The sequence below is a fragment of the Pholis gunnellus genome (genome assembly GCF_910591455.1).
Source record: "Pholis gunnellus genome assembly, chromosome: 13".
Classification (NCBI taxonomy): Eukaryota; Metazoa; Chordata; class Actinopteri; order Perciformes; family Pholidae; genus Pholis; species Pholis gunnellus.
The window spans coordinates 8,949,993-8,971,288 of record NC_136540.1 but is presented as its reverse complement, the minus strand read 5'-3'; the positions used below and the strand labels follow the sequence as shown (position 1 = coordinate 8,971,288).

Genomic DNA, 21,296 nt, shown 5'->3' with positions numbered 1-21,296 from the left:
CGTTTTATTGTGTATGATGGATGATTTGTGAACGTTTTCTGTCAGGATGTGCGCCCTTCACTGTATGTAAATAACTTGACAGCGACACTCGCTTAAGAAATTGTCAAATTAATGATGCCTTGTTTGTTGAGAACGCGCAGACGTGTTTTAGCAACAATGTCAGAGTCGCGTGTGTCCACGTTTATATCCGGCTTCGAAATATCCCAGCAAATAGGATATTTTTTAGTACAATTTCCTTAATTCTAGTTGGCTCGTCTCTTAATTGCAACAGCTTCCGTCGGAGATGAGCAGCGGATATGGGCAGAAAAACAGCGACTCTCTCTGAAGTAGCAGATCTTTATGTGAATATATATGGGTGGTGGATGGCTGGCACGCTTGCCGAATACACCACTTGGCTCTAATAAGTGATATAAACTCAGGGAATTTACCTTTGCTGTGAAGAAAGAAGCATTTAAAAAGTCAGATTTTCTCAATGAAGTTTCATCTTGTATTAACATAAGAACTATAATCAGGAGAAAACATATTTATAGAGCAATTATATGGTGTGTTGTATATTTCAGGGAAGAGAAGTAGAAGGTAAAACAATGTCAGTTCCTCCTATAAGTGAGAAAGTAATGGCACTATTGACAAACTATGTCTGCCTTTGGATAGCCTATAACCATTTCACAGGTAATAAATAAACACATCTGAAGGCTTCTCTTTGATTCAATATTTCATATTTTTTTATCAAGAACTAAGAATTTTGCTAAAATGATATAGGCTTTGGGCAACCTTTCAGCAAAGTATCAGTTTCAGATCTAGAGCAGGAAAATAATCTGTATGATATGTTGTTGATACATAGTTTTATGTTCCAAACTAATCCTCTGTTTCGTCTAAAACACTGCACTCTTCTGCATTTATATTCCTGTATCTCCACAGATCTGAGTGACTAACAGCAGGATACTTCCTCCTTCCACCATCTCGGACTTACAGATGGAGGGAGTGCTGATTTTAAAATCTGCCTCTCCTCCCAACTGTTCCTCCCAAGACTCTCCTCCTCTTTTACCGGATGCTCAGGAAGATTCAGATCTGCAGTCATCTTCTCCTGCGCCTCCCCCCATGTGTGTTACCGCTGCTGCACCACCACCACCACCTCCTCCTCCTCCTCCTCCTCCCCCTCCACCCCTTCCTCCCCCTCCTTTTAGCTCTCGTAACGGCCACCGGCGTTCCATGAAAAAGCTGAACTGGGACACCCTCCCCAGCCAGCGTGTCCTGGGCAAATTGAATGTCTGGACGTCTAAACGGCCTCAGAGGGATCTGGTGCTGGACATCCCGAGCATGGAGGAGTTGTTCAGTCATGTCGACAAACGGGCCTCGCTGCCCAACTTGAAGATCATGACCTTTGATGGCATGGACCTCTTTCAAAAGGAGCCTCAGGTGAAGAGCTAGGTTTGCACTCAGGCCATATTTGAAATGATGTTTGACATTTGATTTACAGTAATTGATGCAGACCTTCCTACGTTTTTTTTATGGGCACGGAAATTCACGCAGAATGCACAAAGTAGGGAAGTGATGAACACACAAATAGGAACTGCTTTTTCAAAGTTCCACACTAATCATGGCATCAATGAGGAAGTGCTAAAGTAAAGAAATGTTGTTTTGCTTCCTCAAATATGTGAAATATAATGTTGAGTATAGATGTGTCTTCTCATCTGAATATGGTTGAACAGAGGATAATAAATACATATTTCTTTTGTTTTTCCTTTTATCTTTAGGTCACTATCCTTGACTCTAAAAAGAGTATGAATATTGGGATCTTCCTGAGACATTTCAAGAGGTAAGGATTGCCAAATTTCAATCTTGAAGAGAGTGATGTCTCTTTTAAGACTGATGATTTAGCGAATTAACCCACAAAATGCAAACACAACTCGAACCAAAGGGACTTCAAGTGGAAGAACTGCAGTAAGCAGTGGTCGGAGCAGGTTGCTCTCATGTCAGACGTACTCAGGAAAGTGTCTCTTAACACGCTAGTCACTTCTACTGCGCTAATCATTACCCAACCAGCAGGCTCTTTATCTCAGCGGACCATATTCAAATATAGGGAAATGCCTTTTTAAACATCACTTGAGAGTGTTCAGTGTCAACATGGAGAACAATTATGCCTCACTTCTTGTATTAATACTTAAATGATAGGAAAACACAGTCCTGACCCAGTGGGTGAGGCTGAGCAGAAGGGAGAGGGGGGGGGGGGATACACCCAGCAGCCATGTTGGATAACCAGTGTTATGTAGCTGCATGTTTAATTATTTCCGTGTAGTTGAGTCCCTACTTATCGACTAACATGGCCAGCTGCGCTCATTGGGGCAATCAGGGCGGTGATAGGCAACAGACTTGTTGTAGTAAAGTTAGATTTTTGTCCTAACACATAAACAGTTTATGTAGTCTCTTCTGTACTGGATCCAGCTTCTGTGTGTGAACCTCGTCATCGTGATGTCGCTCTCAGTACAAGGTTCACTAAGTTGTCACTTTGAATACCAAATGCACACCAGATGTGTGTCAACAGCTAAGTACTGGAATGAGCTTTAGCTTTTAAGGTAGTCAAATTCCCTCTGCTTCCGTGTGGTGGTGACGAAAAGGCATCTGATGATGCTGTTAGAGGGCATTTGCAGGACATTAAAAAAATATCAGTTATTAACTTGTTTGAATGTAAAGAGGGCTCGTGGTGTGCAACAGCAATGTCACGCTGCAGCAACTAGAGAAATGTGATGGATAACCCGACTCAAGCTGGTTTTTAATTTTCTGTAAATTGTTTGATTAGCGTGACTAATCGTGTTGGATAAGTCCCGTTGATTATGGCGGGCCTTTTTATTGTTGTTATCTTTTGTCTCCCTCTACAGGCCGGTGACAGAAATGGTGCAGGACATTTGTAAAGGCAACTGGCTGAGATTTGGGACCGGAAAGCTAAAAGAGCTTTGTAAACTACTGCCAGAAGAAAGTGAGGTAACAGCAGCTCCACTCGTCGCTTCTCATCGTTCCAATTCAATCCTATATGCATAAAATAAGACATGAACATTTGCGTGTTGCTACCTGCAGCTTTCTTGATAACCTCTCATACAAACACCTTCCTACCTCCTACTCAACACTGCGCTTCCTTGCGCCCTGAGCAATACACCTGCTATGAATTAGTTGCATCACGCACCCAAGTTGCGGCTGTTCGCATTAAAAAGTACACTCTGGTTCACGGGGGGAAAAAACTCCGGAGGCAGACTTTACCGTTAAAGCAAGGTGAGCGACCTGCGCCTGGGGCCCCAACTAAAAGGGCCCCAAACAGCTACAGGTTTATTATGATGTTTAGGTATGAAAAGCATTCAATAATGTTATTATTCCAACGCATTGTAATAACTTAGGGCCCCTAAAGCACTTGAAAAAAAATGCAACTCAACTGTATGTTATTAATTGTGTACTTATTCTTAAGAGGAAAACATTTTAGTGCTACATTTACATGACAGAACAATGTTACCGGTTACATTGCAGATTCAGATTTTACTCACAAAATATAATAATTGAAATATGATTCATTACTTTTACCATCCAGCATAGCATTAGAATTTAAAGGAGATGTGAAGTGAATTTAAGTCCATTATGTTATAATCATAACTTCTATCTTTCACTCTTCATTTGAAGTTAATGCAGGACTTTCACTGTGCGGTATTACTAGTTATATCATTAGAAGTTAATAGTAGAAAAAAGGTTTTGAGTACTTCTTCTACCAATACTAACATTCACAGTTAGAGAGAGGGTGAACATTTCTTTTTTTCCTGGGTCCCCTAAATCACTAACTCAATCAAAACCATACCCAAGACTTGGTTACTTGTGGTCAGAAACATGGGTGAAATACACTCAGTGGAAGTAATTTAGGTGTATTATAGCAGCTTGCTTTGACATAACCACTACGGTTATAAAGTAGAGCATAGATTTAATTAGCAGAGATATTTTGCTGGCACTAACGTTATTAGTGTTATAGGTTCATATCAACTCGTACACCAGGAAAATACAGTCTTGCTCGCAGGGAAGAACACACGCATGTCGGGTAACACATGCTCGTGTTGACTCCAGGGAAGAGAAGAAGAGTTCGGTGGTCGTTAAATGCAGTCAATGAGCTGCTGTCTGTCCGCTGCAGACGACATGCTGGACACTCTGGTCTCTCGGGAAATATGAAGGACAGACACAGACATGAATCGACAGATGATTCATTGCTTTATAGTGACCTAAAGTTCATAATTCACCTTCATTATGAAAAATCAGTTTGCAATCATTTTTATATGGATTTCCATGACTGCAAATGCTTCATATTAGTCAATCATGTTACCTGTTACCAGTTCGATCTTGTAAAATATATATATATATATATATCTCTATCTCTCTCTCTATATCATCTATGTTTGTTGAATCCAACTTGTGTGTATGTACAGGTGAAGCAGCTGCTGTCATTCAGTGGGAACCTCTCCGTGTTACCTGAGGCTGACCAGTTCATGGTGCAGCTGGTCAAAGTGCCGGGGTTAGTTTTCCTGTGCTCATATTTATGGCGATTTGTTCTTCAATTAGGAAATGTGGCCTCTTACAGATATCTCTTGGCTTAAAGGGATAATTCTGGTCTTTTAAGGTTGGGTTGTACTTATCCATAGTCAGCATATTCCTTATAAAAGATGGCTGTCTGCACACCAGCCAACATGCTTGGTGAAACATACATGAGTACCAGCAATGCATCACTGCTGTGGATGGGGCCACGGCAGAATGTATTTTAACCAGCTAAAAGAAAGGCCCACCAAAAAAAGAAATCAATATCCTTACACATGAATGCTGTATTTAGAATATTTTTAGCTGAGAGACAGCTGTTTCCGACGGTGAGGTGAAGCCGCTGTATCTGAGTCTGGTGACTTTGGCGAGTGCAGCGATTATGGCTTCAGTTCCCCGTCGGAAGGAAGTGTCACGGCAAATATATATATTTTTAGTGGGCCATTCTTTTAGGTGGCTAAAATATGTTTTGCTGCTAACCCCGTCCACAGCAGTACATTGCGTCTCCGAGGTGGGGTGTGCCGACGGTCGTCTCCATTGACTATGGATAAGCGCTCCATTCAGCCCCACTTAAAAACACCCAAACTATCCCCTAAATAACAGCTAATGAAACTAATGATGCAGTCATTTTGTTATTTTTATTAATGTGTCTTGCCTTCAGCTATGAGGAACGCCTGAAAACAATGGTGCTGAGGGAGGAATTCTTTCCTCTGATGGAGGACGTGAAGAACTCTTTTGCTGTCATGACCAAAGCAGCTAATGGTAACATTTCACACACGTCCACTAAAGCTGCTAATAATCTTAACCGGGATTGTGTTTTACACCACCAGTTCTTATTTGAGGTTTTTATTATGGCTCTTTGTCTCCATCTCTTTTTCTTCTCTCCCCTTAGAGCTGTTGGACTGTGATGACCTCCACTCGGTCATTCGACTGGTATTAAAAGCCGGGAATTACATGAACGCTGTTGGTATTTTTCTTTTAGAATTCTGTATATTTCTAATGATTTGATGCATTCTATCGGGTGCATTTAAGCTGCCCTTTGGGCTTTTTACTCAGCATTTATTATACTGATGAATACCCCATTCATATAATGTATTATTCAGGGTGGTTACAGTGCCAGTGCCCATGCAATTGGCTTCAGGATGACTTCTCTGCTCAAGCTGGCAGACACCAAGGCCAACAAGCCTGGCATGAACCTCATGCACTATGTTGCCAAGGTGAGGAGGAGCCCTGGGATGGACAGATGACAAAAAAGTATCTGTGAAATTATGAAAAAGTCTGTTATCATGCTTTGTCCTAAAACTCACTGTTGCTCTATATCGCCTTTGTCTTCCACCCACAGCAAGCAGTGGACATCGATGCCGAGTTGCTGACGTTTCACACGCAGCTTGAACACATTGGGAAGGGATCCAGGTAGCTATCATTAGTATACTGACATCTATTTGGTGATTTAACTGAGCATGGTTTGTTCACCAACAGTGGCTTCAGATGTTGTCTGATTCAATCTGATATTGCATCTGGTTTGGTAGTTTGCACATTATTGTATTACTTGGAATACGTTCTGTCAATGTATGAATGTCGCGTGCTAACACAGAATTTGCAAAGAGGAGGTCATCGCAGACTTCGAGAGGGAAGTCAAGAAAGTCAAGGAAGTGAAGTTGTACTGCAGCAGACAGCCTGGCCTCGTACAACAAATGGAGACATTTTTCCTGGTAAAGTTTCCGCTTGTTGTCGCATACCAAAATGTATAGGAAAAAGCCCACACTGAGCGTGTGAACACTTCAGTCAGTCTACAATCTAGATTCCTCTTCTTCATCTCTTTTTATGGTTTCTGTCCTCAGAGGGCTGAGGCCAAGCTGGCCGATTTGGAGACCTCTCTTCAGGAGCTGAAGGCTCTGAACAATGCTGTCGCTGAGTACTTCTGTGAAGACCCAGCAACCTTCAAACTGGAGGAGTGCTGCTCCATCTTTCATTCGTTTTGCAAGCGGTTTGACACAGCTGTACAGGTAAGAATCTCAAGAATTTACAATAACACTTCAATGTGCAATGGAATAAACCGCATCACAGGGGAAAATGATGCTGTTGCTTTGTATTTAAGGGCCACCTTTAAAGAAACGTATGATGATTTAATGTTGAGTACTTTTAATGCTTGCAAGCGCTGTCCTCCTGTCCCCTTATGTCATTAGTTTGCACTGTGTTTCTATTTTACTTGAATGTATTCTCCCTGTAGGAGAACCGAGAGCGAGAGGCAGCGGAGCAGAGGCGCAAGCAGAAGGAGAGTGTGCAAATTGCAGCCAAACGCCGCTCCACAGTGTCTTGCCCGGGACTTGAGCGTGATCGGGACTCCGTGTGCTTGGATTCGGCCTTACACAGCTTTCTCTCTAACGTTCCAGAGGGATTAGTCAGATGCAGGAAGAACATACTGCCCACAATCGAAGGATCCCCGTCTGAGTCCAGCTCGCCGAGTGCTCGATCTGTAGCAAAAACTGAGGCTGCGCCACGCACTAGACAAGAGAGACCTGAGAAAAAACAACCCAAATTGCAGAAGGACGACAGGATCATGGCAGAACTAAAAAGCAAAGAAGAAGCTCAAAAGATGCGCGAGATAACTCGGAAGGTGCTTCGCTACCAAAACAGCGCAAGCAGCCTCGATGGGGACAGAGTTTCGGGCACTCCTCGTCAGTCGGAGAGAGCAAGAGACACACCAGCTACCCCAAGTACCCCTCGGCCTAGAACCAGAGACTTCTTCTTTTCCGACAATGGGGGTTTGGGCTCCCCATGGACTATCGTGAGTCCTTTTACTTGCACTCAAAGAAACGACTCCCACCAAGACAGACAATCGCACCAATGCAGACTATCCTCAGCTTCAGGTGGAGATGACCTTGATGATGGAGTCTGGGAGAGTGGTGAAGGTAATTACCTCCCCAATTCCTCCAATCAGGAAAATGAGGATTCTACATCTGGGGGTTCTACATCTCTTCCTGAGTGCGCCATTCAGAGTACTGTGTCCAACGGTCCAATCCTCAGGTCCGTTTCCATGGATGAAGCCAGGCGATCTCCAGGATCTGGTTTCCGGCTGGGAGGCTTGTTCCAGAGAAGCATGTCTCAAAGGTCATCACACTCCTCTGGATCAAGGACAGAAAACGTGAGAGAAGAAGAAGAAGCAGCAGTAGTCAGGAGATCATTGCTTGGTAGGAAGGCGGGGAATCATGTAGAGGATCAAGGAAGCACCTCTGGGTTCATATCCTTCTTCAGACACATTGGAAGCAGAAGTAAGCCTGTTGATGTAGAAGAACGCTTCAAAGGATCTAATACATGAACACTTCGATTTTTATTTAGAGACGAAGGCCAAGCTTTGCCTTTTTTGTGTGTTTCACATAAAGTTAAATGTGTTTGTCTTTTTTTATTGTTATGGATTTACCCTTCAGTGGACCCAAGGCAATTGAGGACTTGCTTTGAACTGTGAAGGTTTTGATTTTGTGAGTCAAACCACATTCAAAAATCTTAATTTTTGTCATTTTGTGCACAATAAAGGGTTCATTCATTCTACCTTTTTTAATTTGACTTGTATATGGATTATGCACTGAACAGTATTTATTATTTACTGATTGTTAGGTTAAAATGTCTCCTCTTCCACCCTTTTCATTAAATCCTTGAAAGTCTTACTGGTGCTTAGTGAGGCCTGCTCAGTTTCCAGTGCTTGCCTTTCACTTCATCTATTATTTCTTCTCTCAGTCAGTCGGGCGGGCAGGCGGTTGTTCAGGTAGCAGAGGGAGCCTTATAACTTGTAGGATATGAACACTGAGACAACCCCAAACACGAAAGCAACCAGATTGGACATTTAGACCATTTCTATGTCTTAACTCCTCCCTGATGCTGTCGTCACAACTGACAAGAAAAAAATCTAAATAGGAAACATTGCAGCTGGTGAACCCACTCTGGTATCCAGATGATGTGTCGTGCCACCACTGTGCCACCCGGGTCTCTCTGCTCAGCTGAGATGTTGGACAAAAAGAGACATTCAGCTGTGTTACTCGGGTAACCGGTTTGTTTACAGCCATTTCATTTGAGCGCTCGGTGTAATAATACTCTCTTGAACAAACTGCTCAGTACAGGCTCCTTTCTGACTGATCTGTTGTCCTCCCACATCCATCCCACCCATTGGCAAGAACTCAGTGGGGACATTGTCAGTCGCCTAGCTTTTCAAATCAAGGGGCACAATGAATAGAATGACGCAGGGAATATATGGGCTTTTTTTTTTTTCTTTTTTAGGAGTTGGACAATAGGAGTTAAGTATTTTCTCTTTGCTATATAATCATGTAAGCTCCTTTTCCAAGGTTGGGGATCTAAACAAAAGCTCAAAGCATGGCCTTGTACACATGCAGAGATAACAGTCTGGTAGTTGGAGCCGAGTACTTCGTCAGCAGCGATTGGTGTAAAAGGAGAGGGCCAGAGAACAATCGGGCCTTTGTGATAAAATGCTGAGTGCCATAAGAACCATCTCATGTGAGTCAACTCCTGACGACTTGGAAGTGACCTTTGTGTGTGTGTGTGTGTGTTGCAGTGAAAAGATGAGAAACGGTCATGAAGAGAAAGGAGGTGAGGTGGGGGTGAAACTAGCACCAAGTCGGAGAGGGAGGGAGACCTGCAAGTTATATTGTGAAGAAGCATTTAAGATAAGAGCATGTGAGAAAGGAATGCCAACATCTTAAAGACAGAGAAACCCTAAAAGGGAAATGCACAAGAGCATAAACTAAGCTCAACAGGACTTGCCGATGAAAGGAAAAGCCTGTTTACTCACAGTCCTGGATGTTTTTTCACTGTGGGAACTGGCAGCTGGACCGAAAAAAGGTTGCAGAACACGTTTCGTTTCAAGAATGCTTAATAACGGATCAGCTATGAGGTATGTTGCCAGGTAAAAGCATTGCTCTAGGTGAAATATTTTTGTTTTTATTCTGTGTAAGCCTAAAGCGTTAATCTCTGAAGCAAAGTGTCTCGCTCTTTGGAAACGTGACGGAACATCACACGGTGTGCAAACTTAATCCACCATAGCAGCCACGGGCGTTAGACTGTTTACAAGTGTAATCAGATTTGAGGTTGAAAAGGAAAACCAGGACGAATCCATGCGTGAGGCCCTGAGATGTTTCCAGAATTGCATTTTAAAGAATCACATTTTTTTGGGGTTGTAGGTGACAGTCCTCACTCTATTTAATGTTGAACTGTTTTGTGCTAAAAGGTGTTCATGTTCAGCCTTGAAAAAGAGGCGACTACATCTTTCATGGATTTCAAAACCTGATTTGAATTTATTTTTGAATAATTAGAGAACACTTTCTGCGTCTCTGAGTTTAATGTATTTGCACAGACCAATCCCAAAAACAAGCATTTATGACCCCGATGTGGCGTGAACACGCAGCGCGACAAATTCCTATAAGGGAATAAATGTTCATCTGGATGTCGTGGAATCTATTTCTATCCACTCCTTTGTTTCTGTGCAAAATGTTCCATCGTAAGCTACAGACACCAATCGCTGTGCATATTGGATACTTTGTAAAGTACAATTATACATTTTTACTTAGATCTTTTCGGACCCTAAGTATTATTTTTGTTGTCTTTTATGCATGGCTTCATTGAATGTGCGTCTTGATTTTCAGGTAAAAGAAGGGCAAAAGGTGAGATCACAGTTATTGAATATTATTTCCAATAACAAATCCTCTGCAGTGTACAAAAGCAGATTTCTCAATAATTACTGCTGTAGTAGCTACAACCCAAAGCAACCCCTGGTGGTTAAACAGCTGTTGGTCACACTACACTAGTGAATTTATTGATAAGATTTTCCAATAAAGATTCACCAAAATTAATCAAACGCATATGTTATCAAAATAACAGTTGTAGTATAACAAGGAGAGGCCCATTGATGTATGAAGTGATTTTGGTTACATTACATTGCATGGCATTGAAGTTATTGAATATTGTTGTAGTTTGTATTTTCCGCATTGCACTTTGTAGACGGTCCCTGCGCACTCGTCTCTCAGCCGGCCGCTCAATGAGACCAATGCCGTTTGTCCAGCTCGGAGGAGCCCGATAAACGGCCCGTTTTGATTAAATAAACGTTGTAACTTGTTGTCTACCTCACTACGGTTACAGAGAGGTATCGTTTATATTTTTACAACGTTTCGCTAACGATTTATTGAACCGGGAAGTCCGAATCTTTGAATATCTTTCCAACTTTACCTAAGTAGCGCACTTATATATTTGCATGGTGTCCCTAAAGTTCCATCCAGTAACATTTTAAATTGCTTTCGACAATGTTGTCTCCAGTCAGACACTAGATGGTGCAATTCAACAAAGGTATGTTTGTTTCTGATTCGGTACTTCCACATGCAGTTCATCCAGCACAGAGCCACGAAGGTCCTCCACAAAATAATAGTTGGAAGTGAAGTAACGGGTAAGTAGGCTACACGCAAAAGATGTACAATCTGTGTCTACTTTTGGCCCATATTTGATATTGTCTGTAGTTTGACACTGCTGATATACAAAGATAACATCATCAAGCTGAAACCGAGTGCCTTTCATAACTTACAATATTCTTTAGTTCTCCCAGAGGGGTTTGTTGTCATCAATAAAAGTAATCATGTTCATCAGTCACCTTAAATAGGGTTGCTCAGTGCTGATATTAATGTCCTTCCTGCCCCAGCTGAAGTCGCTCTGATTGGGATGCATGCTGTTTTACGTCCGCTCTGATGAGATGGGTTTAAATGTCAGGGAGTTGGAGCGGCGCACAGCAAATTGATTAGCTGGGTAAATGTCACATCGTAGCCAAGGTGGTGATGCTAATATGTATGTCTTTTCCATCCAATTGTTTAATATCTCTGCTTTTTTTGTATCACACCAAAGCCAAATTTCCTTTTTCTCAATCAAAATATTTAGTAGGTAATCTGGAAAGAGGGATTAAAGCATGGGGCTCAGTCTGCATGTGACTTCCTCGTTTGCAAGAAGCCACTAAATTGGGGCTCAGACTGTTTGTGGTTTGTCATCGGTGGTTGGTTTGCTTAAGTTAATTATTAAAGGTCATAGGAGCTTGACTAAGCAAGAAGACATGTGTGCCTGTCTGTGTGCATTTGTTTTGTAGTTGGACAACACAAGAAAGACCAGGTGTAGCCTTTTGGACCCTAAGCCTTTTTTAGGCCTTTTCTCGAAAATTGTAACCCATACAAAAGAGACTACAATTCTGTAACTACAAGGTCTATTTTAAAAATGTTGATGCTTGAATAACACTAACGATTGTGAGATTTGATGAGATGAGTAAATATTGTGTATATGTTACTGGTTTATAGTAGCTGAACACAGCAAACACAGCAAACAGGGAAAATTCCCAAGTTCGTCTGAAGAAAAAGCACTGTAATTCATTAAATGAGGCCCTGGCTAGCCTAAAAACATTCCCAATTCATAGCACAAAGGGTGCAAGTACCTCACAAAAAGATTTGGTGTAAATAAAGTGAAGCAAACCCCAATTATAGGTGTTTATCTAAACAAAAACATGCAAAATTCTCATTTTATATACTTTATAATTATATATTTCACTTTATTTGTCACTCATATTGTACAATCTATCCTAACAGAGCTGTTTGGCATCATTTTGGCATAGATAGTTTAAAAATCTTGTAAACCCCAAATGGGGCTCGCTCGGGTCCAAGGGGTTTTAACCAGGTTTAAGACAATTACAGTGAAAATGTGTGCTGCAGTTGATATTGAGTTTGCGACCGCAATCGGTGTGTAATCAGCATCTATACTAAGGCAGAAGATCGATCAGGCACATTTTAAACGAGCCACAATTCTTGTTCTTGCTGTATGGAAACATCCAGTTTATACAGCCTCCCCCACACACATCACTGCTGCAGCAGCCTAAACTCCATTACCGCCTGATTCTCAGGCTGCTCTCCCACAACTAATACCCATCTGACCACATTCACAAGGGTTTCGCTGGATTTTAGAATCCACCTAAGACATGATCCACCACTTCGCTGAAAGTCCGCTCTCGTACAGCTAATAAAGGATTTTTGAGCGGTGATTTGGGGAAAAGAAAGTCTACCGTAACTATCACTATATTTGAGTGGTAGAATAATGGTAAACCATTTTAACTTACTCTTAAAGTGTTGTTTTTGAGCATGAAGATATTTTTAATACTAACCCACCTTCCAGATCCACACTGTTTTCTATTCATTCAGTGTCACGATCGGCATATGCAAACATACTTTCTCAAGTACACTAAAACCTTTTTAATGCAAGACTATTGTTCTTCCCAGTTTTACATTTCTGGCCACCTTGAATGCAATGACATGCATCTAACTCTCAGCTCCTGCTGTTGTTAAATCACTGAGCTTAATGGTCACTATGATGGAGTCCTTTCAGCTGGAGTCTATCAGTCTGTCTGTCTTTTCATTGTTCACTGAGCATGTTTTATTTATAGTAACATCACTTTATTTAATTATATACAGTAGAGACCAGTTGAAAGTGCTGATGTAGGGCTTCCACACAATAGACAGTTATGTCTATAGATCATAGAACAATGTTTGAAAGACATTTTTAAAACGTTTTTTTATTTTCATAATATCCTGGCATCGACTAAAAGTAATGTCTTCCTGGAAGTTTGACAGTTAATCTGAGAACGGTATGCTGTGGAAAATGGTCAACAGGAGAACCCTTTACAGATATTGATTTCACCACACATCACCTTTACATCCCCTTTTCTGCTCCAGTCGTCACATTTTACTATTGTCCACACAATCCACTTTCAAATGCAGACCATGTACACATTACATCACAATGAAGAAGCATGTGATGATTGATCTTCACACCAATAGCGGAATGTGCCTTTCAACAAAGAAGTGGCTGTTTATCTAATTGATATATTACTACGCAGTTACTGTGCTATATACATACACATTTAAATATATTAGATGATATTTTTTGGGTAAATAATCCTCTAGCAGTATTTGGCCTGTTCCCTTCATTGATGTCTGTGTGCTGAGTCGAAAGCTTGTCTGTAACTTGAGGGTTTTCAAAACCTGCACAGAGACCAGGTTTTATGATTTGCTGGCCAGGGATGAGAGGCTAACTGGACTGTTTCAGGGACAGGGAGAGAGCGATAGAGGGGGAGAGAGTGGGAGACAGTGGGAGAGAGAGAGAGAGAGAGAGAGAGAGAGAGAGAGAGAGAGAGAGAGAGAGAGAGAGGGAGAGAGAGAAGCCATCTGCGTGTTCTGCTGCACTGGATGCAGTCTCCATAGCAACATGGTGCTCCCGCAGTAAAAGATGGTCTGGTCCCCACCCCCTTGCGCATGCACATAAACACACTTGCAAGGAGGACGGTGCTCATGCTGTCCACACACACACACACACACACACACACACTCTCACACACACAATTTTCCTGTCCATACACTTGACTGTTACATCCTCTCTTTACCACTGTGTTTTCTCCACTGTCCCACGCTCTGAATGATAGACACAAACTTTACAACATGGTCGGTTGTCCTTGAGAAGAACCTGAGCCCTCCATTAGCCGTTGCATCTCCCTTTTAAGCTGAGCTCCACCTTCATCTTCACAAGCACAGCCTTCAATTGTTTGCGTTCACAACAGGATTCAGTCATTTACCTCCCTTTCCTCTGATCCGCTCCCCTCCACCTGCACTCTGTGTGCGCGAGGGAAATAAGGAAGGGTGATAGACTTGGTTTGCCTTTCCTGTTTATAACACTGACTGACTCCCATTTACACTTATCAAGCATCACCAATCTTCTGTTTTGATATTTTGGACTTTAATCTCTTTACACATAATCAAAAAGAGAGAGAGAAAGAGAGAGCGAGAGAAAGAGAGTCAGGAGAGTTAAAGGAGAGTGAGGACAGCAATACAAAAAAATGATGCTCCATCTCTTTGTTGCTATCTCTCCTTCACTCTGCTCATCTCCTACACTATTGGTCAATCCAACCCCCTCCCATTTCTACTCCAGCCAGTCAGCTCATACAATCTCTCTGTATCTCTTGCCTCCCAAGAGTCTGTCTCTCTCTCTCTCTCTCTCTCTCTCTCTCTCTCTCTCTCTCTCTCTCTCTCTCTCTCTCTCTCTCTCTCTCTCTCTCTCCCTCAGTCGTTTTCCCTCCCGCTAGCACACACATACATGCGTTAAAGCCAGTTCTTGATCACACTCATACACACACATACGCCCTTGTTCCTGCCTCCCTCAGTAGACTCTCTGTGTGAAGTTCCTTTTTGGGCAATGTTGGGTTTTGTGGAAGGATATCGCTCCCTTTGGAGGAGAGGGTGCTGAAACTTCCTTGTACCTCTCCTTCATCCGTCACGAACCCGCTGTAAGTAATCTCTCTCTCTCTCTCTGCCACTCGCTCTTTTGTGCCATCCTGACTGTGTGCCAGCGCTCATTCCTTCACCCTCCACTATTTCCATCTCGCACCCTTCTCCCCTTGGCAGAGGGTGCGAGCCTTTTCCTCCTCTCACGTCTCCCGCTCTCCACTCCATGCCTGTCTCCTGTTTCCCCTCCCTCCCACTGGTGGACGCATACACCCAGTGTTGTCTGTATGCAAGCCAATGCCGCAGGCCATTTGCTGGCCTATGATGGGTTTGTGCTGTGCAGCATAACCTGAGAATATGTCTGCGTATGTGAGATACCCTCTGTGAGGCGGACCTGACTGGGATTACAAATGATTGGCGAGACAGGCTGCAGTTATTTGTGCTGGGAATGTGGTTCGGGGGATATTCTGATCTAAATGTAAACTGGGGGGGACACTCAAAGTAATTATTGTTGGCTCGATGCTGCATGTTTTCAAAAAGTTTTTACTGCTTGCTTTGAGCATGAAAAAACTGGGGCGAGAGCTTGTTTCATTGAATCAATGAAACAAATTGTTTCGTGCAACTTCGTATAATTCACTTCATATCATGGACAATGCTATTCCACACAATGCAATTCCTACAACCTGTCAGTCCCAGCCAAACCTTTCAGAACTCCGTGGATAGTATCAAGAATCGATTGGTTTCAGGAGGTTTAAACCTCATCTTTGGTCCCGTGCTGTCATCTAAAGATACAGTTGATGGAGTTGTGCGCCGAACCTTACTTTGTCGCCAAGCATTATGATTTGATGATGATTTGAATACCACTCCCGACAAGACTGGACACCAAGGTCATCAGGAGTTGACTCCAACATGACTACTTTTAAGAAAGGTTGAAATAGTGATCCAGGGGCACTTCTTGTCGCTGTGGGGGGAAAACGGAGAATGGAATGTCCAGCTGGTATGAGAGGAATGTCAGTAGAAGCTGCATGGGAGGGGTGAGAGTCACGAGCGAGGAGAGAGATGTAAACTTCACCACGCACTGAATGACTAACTGAATGGCCGCCAATACTGCAACTACTGGATTTTCTGCCCCATTTGTGTCATAACAGCCATAGGTGGTGATGTAGTCGCTGTGCTTGCATTATCAGCTCACTTGATGCACATGCTGAAGTCCAAAACAACCAGTGTAGCAATCGATACAAGTAGAGATGTGGAGACAGTTTTGTGTGCACACACACACACACACACACACACACAAGGGAGAGATAAGAGACAACTTTACGGTGGCATCTAGAACCGTGACAAATTATGTGACACCAGCAGTAATAAACTCTTGACAGTTGTCAGTTGTCACAACGGTGTGTGTGTGTGAGTGTGTGTGTGTGAGTGAGAAGGTGTGCTCCTCTCTTCGTCCTCCTTGCAGACTTAATCAGCTCTAAGGATGATTTTGTTGCCATGGGTAACAGCTACATAATTCCTCCTCCACTCTGCAAAGTCACGCCGATGTCTACATTTATGTAAATGTTTTATTTTCAATTTTTTTTCATTATACTGCTTTGATATGAGCCCATTAGAGAAGTCCAGTTCAAATGAATTAATTCAATGTTTTAACTTTGTGAAGTACGAGTAAAGTTCCTCTGAGAGATGTAACGGTTTCTGCTGGGGATTCTGGAAGAGTCTGGTCAGGGTTCATTGTTATTCATTGTTATAGCTGTGAAAGCTGGCATAGCTTTAATTACTTTTTATTTTTATTGATTTTAATAAACTAAACTTTTCCAACGGCATGTTTTCCTTTACATGTTTGTTAGTTTATCTGCAGATGTGAAACTCAGTAATAAGATCATTGTGGTTGGGTTAACATCTTATTTGTTCAATGTTCAGTTTCAAATGTATCAATTTCCATGTGCATTGTATTTAATGTCAAAGAAAACATGATGTTTAAGTTGAAACATTTAAACTTCATGGGCAGGCCGATCATAACAGATTCTGCAGGCTCAGCTGTTGTCTGACAGCAGCAGCACTCGTGAAGTCTTTATGAAATTAGTGGGTCTGAATATGTTTAGGTGTTGGCACATGTATGGTATTTATGTGTGGAATAGAAAATGTGAGTGCATGTTTCTGCTTTGGCTGTTGGCACGCAGGTGGTCCAAACTATATTTAACTTTATATTTATTTTTGCATTGTGAAGGGGAGAGCAATGTGGTGAAAGCTTAGTGACTGAGGCGAGAGATGCAGTCTTGGCGAGAGATGCAGTCATGTCATGTTGGATATATTTAGACCGATCCCTCAGGGAGGCTCAGTAATAGCACCGGCCATATTGTGCCATTTCTTCAGCATTTCATATAACATCGGGAATAAAAATACTCCTGTTTCACACAGTTTTTTTTATTCAGTTAAACATTTTTATGAGGGAGACATTGCTTTGGAGACTACAGTTACAAAAACAATACACACAAAATGTTCCAGGTATATGGCATGGTTTACCTATTTTTAACCATCTTTGCCGCTGTGCCCCTCGCAAGCAATTCTCATAGTAGTGTTCCATTCTATTCTAATTTGCAGGAAACAGGAAAGCATTTGTGGTCATTTGGAAACTGCATATTCCTTAATCAGGGAAACAGCTGCCTGTTCTCCATCTATGTTTGCAATTCTGACCTTTATAGTAATACAGAGATTTGTGTATCGCTTCATTCATTATAAGCTGTGAGCCAAAGGTCCAAAGAAAGAAGATATTCAGCATTATATAACACTAGCATTTCCCTCTCTGTGACAGTGGAGAGGTGAGGCTATTGTTCTACATAAACACAACTAAAGGATGGATTAGTTCCACTCACTGATCTGTTGTACTATTGATGTTCCTGTGTTCACTGTCTTGATGGTAATCCTTGATTCACTCATGTGTTGGATCATTACTTCTTGAAGGACACACACTCTCCCTGAGATGCACTGTACGCATGTCAAGCGGGCCTGTTTAGATGTCGGCCTTTGTGCTGAATGGAGTGGAAAAAAACCAAATAGCTTGGTGGTGGCAGTTAAACCGCTGTGAATACAAATAAAAACGAATCCCGTCACCACGCTGTAAGTGCAGTTAGGCAACAGAAGATTCTCTTAAAGTATATCTCTGTGTGGGGAAATCCTGATTTGTTGCCCCTTTGTTCACTATTTGTTCCATCTGTGGTAATGATGTGCAGCTAGAGTCGGTAGACCTGTGTGCGTCTGTGTCTGTTCACATGTGCTTGTGTGCTGGAGTGTGAGCCATGTGTTAATATGCTGATACAGGCGGTTCCTGTGACACATTCCTGCCCAGCTTGGCTCAGATCAGGCAAGCTGATAATTTTAGCAGCGCTTATGTCAGTCTGTCCCGCTGTGTGTGGACAGCCGAGAGTAGGTACCACTCTTCGACATTAGTCATCCGCTACATCACCACCCTTGCCAGAGGACGATACATGATGAGTGTGTGCGTTGCAACGTGCTATAGTCAGCAGACAGGCCTCTCTGTTTTTCTGCCCTGCCATCATAGCAGCGAGCTGGTGTTTCAAGCAGACTGACTACAAGACGAGCAGCGCTGAATTAGGCATCACAAATGTGCGGTCAGTATGTGATTTTCAATTTTTTTTTATTTTTGATAGAAGCAGCACTTCAATAACATTCAATCCAACGCATAACAGTACTGCAAAAACACTTCCTTTGTGGTCATTTTGAAGCCTTGTCCGACTGGATTGCATTATATTGGAAGGAGTTTCTGTTATTTTGTCCACCAGGAGTGTGGTTAGGCCCACATTCTTAGTTTTCCTGGTTTTTGTGCAGAGGTTGACAAACGTGCAAATCTTAAATCCTCTGACCTATCAGCATGACGAAAAAAGGATGGCATTTCTAAATGAATTTCCACGCTGTTAGGAAAGCCATAATATCAAAGCCATAATAAACATTTATTATTCAAAGACAGGGTTTTGACATGATATCCGTTTACAATGTGATCGGTGTTCTGGATATTTGGCTCTTACATAAACCACACTTTTTTTTCCCGATGATGACAAACCTCTAAACTTCCCACACACCTGGATAAATAAACACTCGCACAAAAACATGGAAGGTCTGTTAAACTACTTGTCACATCATTGTGGTCCGGATTCTTCTTTTGCAATGTGACATGGCCCTAGCTGTTTATGTTAATATATGTTTAGCTCAGGGCGTCTATTCCCTCAGTTATTTAAAGAAACAAATTATTTCAGGATCAGCTCCTCTACCCTCTGGCACGTGCTCCTATTTCACTGGAATATTTCTCTCTGCTTGGAGAGCGTTCTGTAAGATAAGAAAGACGGTGAAGAAATGCATTTAACATTAAGACATTTGAATATACACAAAATGTGGATTATAAGGTGTTTATTTCTTATGCTTTTACTGTTTATTTTACAGGCGTATAACTATATATTCTGTTGATTTTCACTGTAAAACACATGCAAGAACGGTCTACGGTCTAGAAAGGTCTCCGCCAGGTGTGCCTGCAACGACCACTGCTGTATTATGTGATTGAATTAAATTATGAATTAAACTCACAATTGTCAAACACCCCCATCTAGACACCAAGACAAGAACAAAAAACAAGCGGGGATTTATGCATGTGATCGGCCTGAAGTCTCCATATAATACACTTCATACACACAAAAAGCAGCGCTGCATGTAACAATAATATTATTATAATAATAATGCAGTTTGCTGCATGAGAGTGGTAGATTAGCCGTGAACAGACAAGTCAGACGGATCAAGTTAGTTTCTTTGATATTCATAATTCAGCACAAATGCCTTTTTCCCCTAAATGTGGTCCAGTATCAAGAGGTTTGTGATCGCAGGGCCCCAACATGCACTCACACAACAGGGACTCTCATCCTGGACGGTATACATGGTCCTCGCTCAAGGGTCGCGCTCCATTTGCCCTCTGCTTGGGAAGATGTGACATTTTGTGAGTGTTTGTGCATGACGGGGGAATCGGGTGCGTATCTCTCAGATGTTAGTGGCGTGTCTTCAGATGGCTGTAGGACGGTGACCTAGAAGGTATTTTTTTTGGTAATGTTTTTCAGTTATTCTGTTGATTGTTTGGAGCATGTGACGCAATACAAATGTTCATGTGGAAATGCTCATCTCATCTGCGAGATGTGAAGGAATCTACAGTTTTATCAGTTTCTCAAGGCTCAGCGGAGACAAGCTGCTGTTTCTGATGTCTGCCTTGATGTTGTTGTGAATCTCTTGATGAAGTTCTGTTTTGCGACAGACTGAATATGAGGGGAGATAAAATGGTTTCATGACTGCAGTGGTCACAGATTGGGGTTTATTTCAGACGTGTAAGGACTTGAAACATAAGTATTTGACTCATTTATTCCTGACTTTATTTCTAGACAGTTCTAGCTTTTAGCATCTTTACACAACTACAAGCAGTGTCTGACGTTAAAAAGGATGCAACCAAGAGGAGGCTAACATTTTCCCATCTGCTGGTCTGTGCTGTATTGATATAAATTAAAGGATATTTGTGTGAAGTGGAGCACTTAACACACAATTTACACTCACGCACCTGCTGTCCCTGAGGCCAGCTGTGGTGTAAAGACAGCTGGGTAGCTGAAAGGAAGCGTCAGTATTTTGTTTTCAACTTATCAATCAATCTGATTTGCATACACGGTAGACCTGTGCCTTTGATATCAGCGACCAATAACAAGACAGATTCTTACAGGAGTGTTTGCATATTGTCTCAAATGTCTAGATACTGTGTATGTATGATGCATTTAACCATTTGCATATTTATCAACTTTTGATCTTGTTTTTCAAGACAAGGCTGGCAACCAATCAAAAAAACACAAAACCCCCCCAAGGATATGATGGCAATGCTTTGAGATGTTAATGCCATAGTTAGCATACATGAATGACATTGTGCACAAATATGTAAAATGTGCATGACATGTATTGGACAGTAATGAAACAAGGCCCATGCAAATGATCAGTATGTGAATCCGTCTGGAGTGTTTCTGAGTCATTACTCTGCTGGTCATCTGAGGATCGCTTGGCTTTTTCGCAGTGTGTGTGTGTGCAGTGCAGAGCACGTGCCTGCAAGTGGTGTGAGGGGGATAAGAACTGATAGCTCTATATATAGATGTATATGTATGTGGAGGCTTAAGACTGAACTGTGCAGCAGAATAGAGGCTTGCCAAGCATACAGTACTAGCGAGGTTTACACAGGCTGGTCCATGCGCACCATCTATTGTCCCTGGGTGTGTATTCTATCTTTGTGAGGAGCAAATTAAGCTTTAAACCCTCAGAGTGAGTTGTGTGTGTGTGTGTTTTTGTATGTTATTGGTGTAACTTGAGCAGCCATAAAGGAAAGAGGGAGGTGGGTTGAAGATCGTAACAGCTGACTGT

The 21,296-nt window shown here is 42.1% G+C and overlaps 1 protein-coding gene across 1 annotated transcript; it reads left to right on the top strand.

Annotated features, from left to right (window-relative positions):
- Positions 1-972: 972 nt before the first annotated feature.
- Positions 973-8,084, top strand: fhdc3 (FH2 domain containing 3; the record flags this gene model as incomplete). Its single annotated transcript, XM_079171058.1, has 11 exons — positions 973-1,416; positions 1,755-1,816; positions 2,877-2,979; positions 4,452-4,537; positions 5,216-5,316; positions 5,447-5,517; positions 5,658-5,771; positions 5,897-5,967; positions 6,149-6,266; positions 6,396-6,560; positions 6,785-8,084. 11 exons carry the CDS (start codon positions 973-975, stop codon positions 7,871-7,873), a joined length of 2,424 nt encoding a protein of 807 aa, XP_079027184.1. The 3' UTR covers positions 7,874-8,084.
- Positions 8,085-21,296: the final 13,212 nt, after the last annotated feature.